Source organism: Filicampus tigris, chromosome 1 (assembly GCF_054856515.1).
Source record: "Filicampus tigris isolate MCC_2025a chromosome 1, RoL_Ftig_1.0, whole genome shotgun sequence".
Taxonomy (NCBI): Eukaryota; Metazoa; Chordata; class Actinopteri; order Syngnathiformes; family Syngnathidae; genus Filicampus; species Filicampus tigris.
Genome location: NC_141217.1, coordinates 33,206,695 through 33,215,949, shown reverse-complemented (window position 1 = coordinate 33,215,949; position 9,255 = coordinate 33,206,695). Strand labels below are relative to the sequence as shown.

General features: G+C 39.4%; 2 protein-coding genes across 2 annotated transcripts; both read right to left on the bottom strand.

Moving 5' to 3' along the window:
- Positions 1–1,118: 1,118 nt before the first annotated feature.
- LOC147153679 (gamma-crystallin M2-like) lies at positions 1,119–4,957 on the bottom strand. Its single transcript, XM_086034418.1, has 3 exons — positions 4,811–4,957; positions 2,937–3,179; positions 1,119–1,475 (listed from the first exon to the last, which is right to left on the bottom strand). The coding sequence occupies exons 1-3, from the start codon at positions 4,826–4,828 to the stop codon at positions 1,203–1,205; spliced, it is 534 nt and encodes a 177-aa protein (XP_085890544.1). The 5' UTR covers positions 4,829–4,957; the 3' UTR covers positions 1,119–1,202.
- A 1,665-nt stretch (positions 4,958–6,622) lies between these two features.
- Positions 6,623–8,294, bottom strand: LOC147153678 (gamma-crystallin M2-like). The gene is made up of 3 exons (XM_086034428.1): positions 8,128–8,294; positions 7,664–7,906; positions 6,623–6,957 (listed from the first exon to the last, which is right to left on the bottom strand). Exons 1-3 carry the CDS (start codon positions 8,134–8,136, stop codon positions 6,682–6,684), a joined length of 528 nt encoding a protein of 175 aa, XP_085890554.1. The 5' UTR covers positions 8,137–8,294; the 3' UTR covers positions 6,623–6,681.
- Between the last annotated feature and the right edge of the window lie 961 nt (positions 8,295–9,255).

The window sequence follows — 9,255 nt, the reverse complement described above, 5'->3', positions numbered from 1 at the left end:
TTTATTCCTAAAAAGGTGACTTTATGTCACTATAACATTATTGAGCATTAACACTGCGCCCGAACATAAGAAACTAAAAATTGTACTTAAAATATATTACACATAAAATGTATGTAAAAACGTGATTCGAATGTGTGGTTCAAATGTATTGCACTTACAAAAATCTATAATAATTGTACCTAAATAAATGTTGAACAAAAAACATTTCTTAAAGATTGATTGCAAATTTAATTAACTTAAAGGGGCCACATATCATTCTATTTTTAAGCTTTCCACAGTCAACTATAAGTATGTATATGATTAAAACTTACCTTTAACACAATAACAGTCTTATTTCTTATTAAATATGAGTTATTTTGGTGTCTATTTTTGTAACCCGGAAATAAGACACCTTGTTCACTAAAACCCGGCTCTGGCCGTGTGGCTACCATGCCCCTTAAATGACGTCGTCCAAAAGGACTTTTTAGAAATCACGTCACATTATCACAAACACCGCACTGTGGGTCGCAGCTAATACCAAAACAGAGCAACAACAGCCTGAGGCAAAGAGTAGCATAACGTCCGCTCTCCCGACTGCTTCCGCGATCACGGTCAGTCGCGTGCATTCACAAACACTTCGATATAACACCATCGCTCAGCAAAAATAACAAAGTGCAACACAACAACCAGTCGCACACAGAAGTCACGTAAAGGCTCATGGGGTGTTAGGTGGATAGTATCGTACTTCACACTCATTGGGAAAATGTTATGATACTGTACGTACCATAAGTACCAACAAAGAACATCTTGATAGTTTTTCTTACATCTTTTTGCAGGCAATTTTAAGTAATCTCCTGTTTTTGAATGTTGGATTGGAAATTTAAACATTTTTTTATCCAATTAATCAATTAATCAACAAAATAATTAACTGATTAATCTATTACTAAAATAATCATTACTTGCAGCTCTAGTATTTATCGAGGAATCTATATATATCTATAGCTGACTGTCTGTCTGGCTATCTGTCGACTTACCTACCTACCTAGTTACCTCAATTCACATCAGAGAGCCTTCTCAACTTCTCAACACTTTTCTACCTTTTTGAATTTTTTTTTTCCACTAAATAAAAACACCACAGATGATCTTGTGCATTTATTGCCGTGGATGTTTGGGAAAGGAATACAGGGAGAAAAATGGGCCGCGCTTTGCGTCGGCGTCGTGGTTTAATAGTCCACAACACGTCTCATGGAGCCAACAGTGGGGTGGAGGGCCCCCCACTCGGCATGCCGCCTGTATTCGCCCTTCTCCAGCAGGTACTGGCGCCCTCTGTAGTTGGGCTGCTCGTAGAAGACCCAGATGCCATCTTGGACGTGTGCAGAGTGAACGTCCCGATAGCGCCAGCGGTCCTGCAGGTTTGGCTGGTCCTCGCTGAACTCCATCATTTGGCCGTCAAAATCTGCACGTTCATAGATGCGAATCCTGTGTCTACTTGGAGGCTGGAGCACAAAGAGAGGACGTTAGGATGACAAATGGAACGTCACCATGACTATTCTGTTCTGGCCACAGCAGAAATTCCAGTGTGCCTTTATATCCGGCTTGTCGAGCTTTTTAGGTGGGGGACTCATCACAAGACCCAATTAAAATAACTACCATGTGTACCCTTAATTAAAAAGCAATTCAAGGAGTTCAAATGAATGAAATAGTTCCTATTTTAGAAGGTAAAAAAGGCCTAATGTCACAATAGCACATTCGTATTTGTGGAGAAACAAAGTTTCAATCTTACGAGAATAAATAAGTATTTTTCCCAAGATAAAATTGTACTATTATGATCTTAAAGGATGAAAGTCATATTGTTACAAGTTTTGTTATTATCCGTAATCCATCAACCAACAATTCAATTGATCAATCAAAAGCACTCACTCCATGAAATATGTCATTCACCAACTGGAAACAGCAACAACCCTCATATGTCCACCTCAAGGGCACACATTGTTGTGTCTTTTGAATCTTTTGACTTATATGGAACTATTTGAACTTACATTTGTACTTGTACTCAAAATTATTATTGCTTTCCTGGCGTACCTTTTTTTTTTTTTTAAATAGCGTATGCTCAAGGAGCTGGGATTCATGTATTATCAGCAGGTTAAGGTCAACAATAACCTAAGGCCTGAGGGCCTAGATCAGATTAGATCACGTTGCAGATCCAGATAAGGACCAAGTACGTGGGAAACTGTCAGACTGAATTACAACTTTACGCGGGTATTAACCCATGTAAAGCACAAAAATCACAGACACTGATACAGGACTTTAAGTTAAAACCTTATCTGCACATGTGGGAGAGAAGACAAGAAAGTACAAAACGCTCCCACAGCCAAAACACAGGCGAAGGATTAGTAACCAGGCAGTTAAATTCTCACAAAATCTCACACAGCGAGGCTAATTATTACAATAGTACACAACAAATCCAGACATGGGTCATTATTATGACATCAGCCCTTGCAGAACAATGTGAGAATAGGGTAGGCTGTGTTTGCCCAGGGAGGGACACAAAATTAATTCATGCTATATTTCCAGTAGAAATTGTAATTGACCCTTCTTGGTCTCTAACCTGTGTCTTTTGTCAATCTTAGACAAATTAACTCCAAAAGACTTAGGGCTTTATTTTTTTTTTAAATCTTTGAAGAAACATTTAGCCTGTTTTCATTTAGAGCATTGATGAAAGTGTTGGATGGACCTGCCCTGTCAGCCCGACCTCAGCTGTTTACCAAAATCAACACCCACCAGAGACATAAATAGAAGAACTCCACACTTAAGATTTAAAACAGAAGAATCCTTTTACATTAAAGGGGATACAACGTCAACAACCAACAAGAGTCCAGTTGGTTCCAATCATCCTTTGCGGATTACCATGACACTGGTGACCGTCAATCTACAGACCCTCGTTTTTCAGGACTTACGTGTCTGATCAGGCGGCAGGAGCGGATGGTGTCGTTGAAGCCATTCCAGCTTTGGTAGTTTGGGTACTCGCCCTGCACCAGCACATACTGGTAGCCCATGTACTGGGCTCTCTCGTAGAGCACCCAGGTGCCGCCTTCCACCCGAATGGAATTGCAGCGGCTCACGTGGGAGCTGAGCTCAGGACAGTCGCTGCTGCATTCAAAATAGCGGCCCTGGTAGTTTTTGTCCTCGTAGAAGAATATCTGCAAGGAGAAAATAGCATTGCGCTCAAAGATTAAAAAAAACAAAAAAACAATTTGAATGGATTAGAGATTTTGTTTGTTTAAAGTCAATGCAACAAAATGCAGATTTTATCCGGAAGTGCACAAACAGTAAATTGTAAAGCATGAGATGATATAAGCCTACAAACTTGTCAACATGATAGTCTATTTCTACAGATATGTACGCGTTATGACTAAGATCATGAGAAATATAGCAATGTGCGATGTATTATGCTATGTTAAGATGTCTCGGGACGAAATATAAACTCCATCCATCCTATGTACCGCTTTTCCCAAGTAGGGTAGCGGGCGTGTTGGAAAACTATCCCATCTGATTTTGGGCGAGAGGCACACCAAAAAGCTCTTGATCATCCCCTAAAACGTCTTTTCTGTAACTAAATCAAATCAGATTTTGTTGTTTTATCACAGACACAAATCGTCACTTTCAAGTTGTGTCTTTCAACGTAGACACAAACCTGTTACGAAAACATTTTTAGCCCTCGAGTGGAAGAGAAAAAAAAAGTGAGCAACATGACCGATCAGAAATTACATCATCAAGATAATTGCTCTGACCATGTTACTCATATTATTTTAAAAAGATTCACTAATATTAACGTTTTTTTCTTTTTTTATTATAGCTCATTTTGTTCTTGACCAGTAAGCAAAGCAGTTAATCCAGCTAGTGTGTACCTTGAGCAAAAATTCCAACATTAGCGTCGATTTGCAAACCTGTTGCTGGAACTAGAGTAGCACTGCAATTAATTCAAATATAACATAACATTAATTAATTGTAAAGGATTTATTCAGCAGTATTTTTGAAAAAATGTTTAGGAGGTGCCTGACCATGTAACAGGGTTGCACCAAACAGCACAATTAATACGACAAATCCAATAGCTCATAAAAAGTGTATCGTTGATGGTAGAGCTGGAGGCATCAAATTCTATGATTAAGTGTTGTTCTTGAAATATGACCAGAACATTCACATTGATAAAACAAATCTTTTTTTTTTTAATCAGAGATTCGAATAAACTTTACTAGATCATTTTTTGCGCTGTTTCAGAATCTAGGCTTGTTTTCTCTAGCACATGAGGGTTTTCATCATCATCATCATCATCATCATCATAATCACAGTAATATATTTAATAATATTTATGAGTCAAGGGTTAGGTTTAGCAAAAGGTATCATTTTAATCTGACACGTCACTGCTATAAATGAACACAAATTGTAAAAAATGTGTATTTTGCAAGCTCTTATAGGTCAAACTTTTAAACAAAAGTATAAAACATCTCAAAAACCTGATGTGCTAGAAAAATATAATAAATATATTTTTGAACTCAGCTTCTCAAAAATACATTTATGGACACATGGCCATCTCTGATTAGAATTTGCTATTGATCTGTTGACCCAAAATGTTACGGCTTGAATTATCCTCCGATTCTGGAATGACCCTTACTTATACTGTGTACAAAATACATAAGTATAATATTCCAGGAAAGAGGACTATTTCACTGCTTTAGATTTTGTGTGAATAAAGTGGACATGAAGAATCTAAATCTAAATCATCTTGGAGAGGTTGATTTCAAGGAGAAATCTCAGTAAAGTATGCACTCACCTTGCCTGTACGCTCCATGATTGCTTAGTGCTTCCTATCAGTGCAGTCGAAAAGCCTTCATTTGCGCTGCCTTACAGCGGCTCCACTTTTATACAAACGCTGATGAAATGCAATGCCAGTGGAACGATTGTCATTCAAATGAGTTGCCCATTAAGTTTGCCGCATTAGCTGAGGCTGCATTTGGCCTTTATATGTGTTGATACAGAAATTTTGAATGAATGCTGTCTGACTCTGGAAAACGATTTGATTTCTTGCACAAAACTGCGCCAACCCTTTTACAGTACAGCAGTGTCGTTTGTTGTTTATGACAGTGTTGATTCATTCACTGTGTATAATATTACACGTATTCCGACTGCATAGGATCTCAAAGTTTGCTGTGAACACAAATGTGTCAAAACTGACATTTTCCACGTCAATAAACCGAAGCAGCTTTTTCTGTTTTTCAATCCATAAGTCATGGAAAAATGTACCCACCGGGAAAAATGTGATTGAGATATTCACATAGCCGTGGCCCCTGGATCCCCTGGACAATGCAAACTTCAAGCAAGTGTATACAGCTGAGCGCATTGGAAAAAAACAAGAAAGAAGGACGAAAAAAAAAGAAGAATGTTTAGAAATTAAAACTGTTTAGGAGAGGTTCATTCATGCTTTACAATTCTTTATCATCTTTAGATAGTTTGCATCAAAGCAAACCACAGTGGCTTAATGTCAGTGTTGAACAATTTAGAGGGCATTTCAAACACAAATCCAACATTTTTAACCGAGACATGTATTGGACTACATAAGAGGAATTTATTCAAATTACGTCAAATGTTCTCTTCTTATTAACAATACATTACGTCAATGAATCGTTTCATGAAATTACTGTCTTTTATTTAACAGACATATTTCACTAAAATACATATTGAATGTACTGTACCTCCTTTATTCCGAAGTGCAACATCTCTATTGTATTGTATGATGCAGCGATGGGAAGTAATGAAGTCCATATTTTTTTTACTGTACTTTAGTAGATTTTTCAGGTATTTGTAGTTGATCATTTCTTTCTCAAAAGACGTTTTACTTTTAGTCGATACATTTGACAACATATATATGTACTTTTTTTTCTCTTGTTCTCAAAATAAGATCAACACTTTTTTCAACTTCGGCGGCCTATAACATGATGTAAGAAAACACAAACAATATATAAGCACTATGTGAGCCAATAAAAGAGGAAACTATTTTGTGTGTGAATAAGCACTTTTTTCATTGTGCCAAATTATCAAAACCGATTTTTAAAAAATCCCATCTAATCAAATGATTTTACTCTGTACTTTTGTACTGTTACTTAATTGCATCCATTAAATAAACAGTACTTCTATTTTTACCAGAGTGTCATTTTTCACAAGTATCTGTACTGTTTAACTACAGTGTGAGTACTTTTGCCAGCTCTGGTTTCTAGGTACATACTGTAGGTACCAAAAATCGAAATTAATTTTCACAAACCCTGTAACTAATGGGTTGGCAGGAATGACATACAGTACTGTAGTTCTATTGATGTATGTGTGTGTGTGTGTCCATGTTTTTTTCAACTCCCAAAATAAGCATTCGCATAAATCATAGAGGGAAAAAAATATTAAGTTTACAGTGAATATGTGAGCCAGATGAAAATATGTTTATCACAAAAATATTAAGTTTACAGTGAATATGTGAGCCAGATGAAAATATGTTTATCACACAACCACAGTATAAGAGTGCCTGTCAGCAGAGCCTAATGTAATTGTAATGTGACCATGTCGTGCATGTCAGCACGAGACCGACAAAAGCAAAGAGTTTGAGTCAGTTAATCATTTATTGATGCATTGGGAGAGGAGACTCATTGGGAGAGGAGACTAAAACTCTGTGATCCTGCGGAAGGAGCCAATGCCGGGAGAGGAGGCAGCCCAGTCGGCGTGCTGCCGATACTCGCCCTGCTCCAGGAGGTACTGGTGCCCCCTGTAGTTAGGGAGGTCGTACAACACCCAGGCGCCGTCGCTCACCACGCAGGAGTAGGCCTCGCGCACCTTGTAGGAGTCGTACAGCGAGGGGCAGTCGTCGGTGCATTCCACCATCTGGCCGCCGAAGTTTGGCCTCTCGTACAGCCTCAGCTTCCACGCGTTGCCGTAAACCTGAAAGCACAGGAAAGAATGGCGATAATTCCCTCTCTCATTGTGTTACTAAAACCTTTTAGCCGTCTTGAGGAAGAGTTAAAAAAAAGTTGCATAATAGTTGTGACCATAGGCCAAAGGTAAGTCTTCTGATCTGTTTTTCAGATTATTTCAATACATTCAGCTGTAATGGAGTGCTACTCATATCATCGGAAAAATACATTAATATAAAAGGTTTCTCGGTCCTGGTAAGTAGATGTTGAGGCAACTCTGTCAGGGGAGCCCTGGAAAAATACAATACAATTTTATTTATATAGCGCATTTCATAACAGCTGGGGAGCTGTAACAAAGCACTTTACAAACAATAAACAATGAATAATAATAAAAATAATGAACAATAAAAAGGCCATAATACACAAGTGTTGATCAATAAATTAAAACACTACATACAGTAAAATTAGGACTATTTCCAAGGACGAAGACCTTCCTTTAAAGGTAACGAGTTAAACTCTTTAGCAGTTGTCGACCAACCCTTCCTCAAGCACAGCAAAGCGTTGAACTGTTATTTGCCGGCTGGAAGTAAAGTCATCTTTGTTCAGTGAACTTGTATCAGTGGAGTCTATTTTTAGCACCAGCACCTCAAGGCCTATTAAACTACATCAAGACATTTCAAATTTGGCCGAATATCGGAGCAGAAGAATTCAAATAAGTCGACAATGACTCTTACGTTCTTGATGGCGCGGCAGGATTTGACGCTGTCGCTGAAGGCCATCCACTGCTGGTTGTCGGCATATTCGCCCGGGCACAGGATATACTGGAAGCCTTTGTAGTTGGGCCTCTCGTAGATCACCCACACGCCGCTCTCCACCCGGATGGAGCTGCAGCGGGTGAAGTAGGAGTGCAGGTCTGCGCAGTCGCTGCTGCAGTTGTAGCAACGGCCTTGGAATTTCTTCTCCTCGTAGAAGGTGATCTTTGGCAAAGAGAGACAAGTGACACTGTGAGTCTTGCGGGGTACGGCGACGAACAAGTCTATGGCATGCTTTTGGAGCATTTACTTGGTCTCCCCCAAATGCGCTGAATTGTCTTACTAGTGAAGAAGCTAGTACATGGACAAATCAGCACACTAGCAGAATATTAAGTAAATGCTCAAATGGCTTGCCCAAACAAGTGTTCCTGACGGTTTGATCTCACCTTCCCCATGTTGATGCTCAGCGATGTTCGGTCCTTGCTGAAGCTCCCGTCAAAGTATTTATCGATAAACAAAATGTGCAGAGTGAGGCGAGCCTTTGATACCCAGATGAGGCGGATTCACATATCAGCAAAATGGCCCTGTGTCGTTTGATGGGCTTTTGTTCCTATGCGATGATGAGCTGCTATCAAACGAGTGCTGGAACAGTGGGGGCAGCGGTGCCTCTAGATGGGGGACAGGGCGGGTGGCAAAAAAAAAAAATCTTTTGTTTTCTGTGTATTCACACGATAAATGGCTGTCAATGGGGCGGAACAAAAACAACCTGGAAGTTGCGAACTTGCCTCAAACATCGCTTGTGAATGCTGAGAGTTGTTTTGGACCAGCCAAAGTGGAGTGTACTGAACGCACCGGGTAATACGTCCAAACACCTATTACTGTACAACCTGTACCCCAGAGTGTTGAAATGAAAGCAAATTAATTGGATGCTTGACAAAATAATTTTACCGTCCATAGAAATTTGCATTGTGTCCTTTTAGAGAAAGGCCATGGAATATTGGAACGAAACACTAAAACCTCATAAGCAAAAATGAAAATAAAACAGTCAGAGGGCAGTTGCGGACAAACGGTGTATGCTTGACAAAATAATTTTACCGTCCATAGAAATTCGCATTGTATCCTTTTAGAGAAACAACATAGAATATTGGAACGAACCACTAAAACCTCATAAGCAAAAATGAAAATAAAACAGTCAGAGGGCACTTACGGACAAACGGTGGACTGGTTGCTCCTCGTCAGTCAATGTCAGGGCTGATATTGACAAACAATGGACTGGTCACCAGTCAATATCAGGGCAGACATAGACAAAAATTAAATTGGTGACCAGTCAATGTCAGGACTCCTAAAGACAAACAATGGACGGGTCACTGGCCAATGTTAGGACGGATGGACAAACAGTGGACTGGCAAGCAATTGATTGGTTGCCAGTTAATGTCAGGGAACATTTAGACAAACAATCCCTGACACTCATTTGCACACCTAAGGACATTTCTCGGGGAATCGAGCCAATCACAACTGGACTGCTCTGCGCTTGGTTAGCCCAGCCTTGTCCTGACCAAGCCTTGTTGTATGAG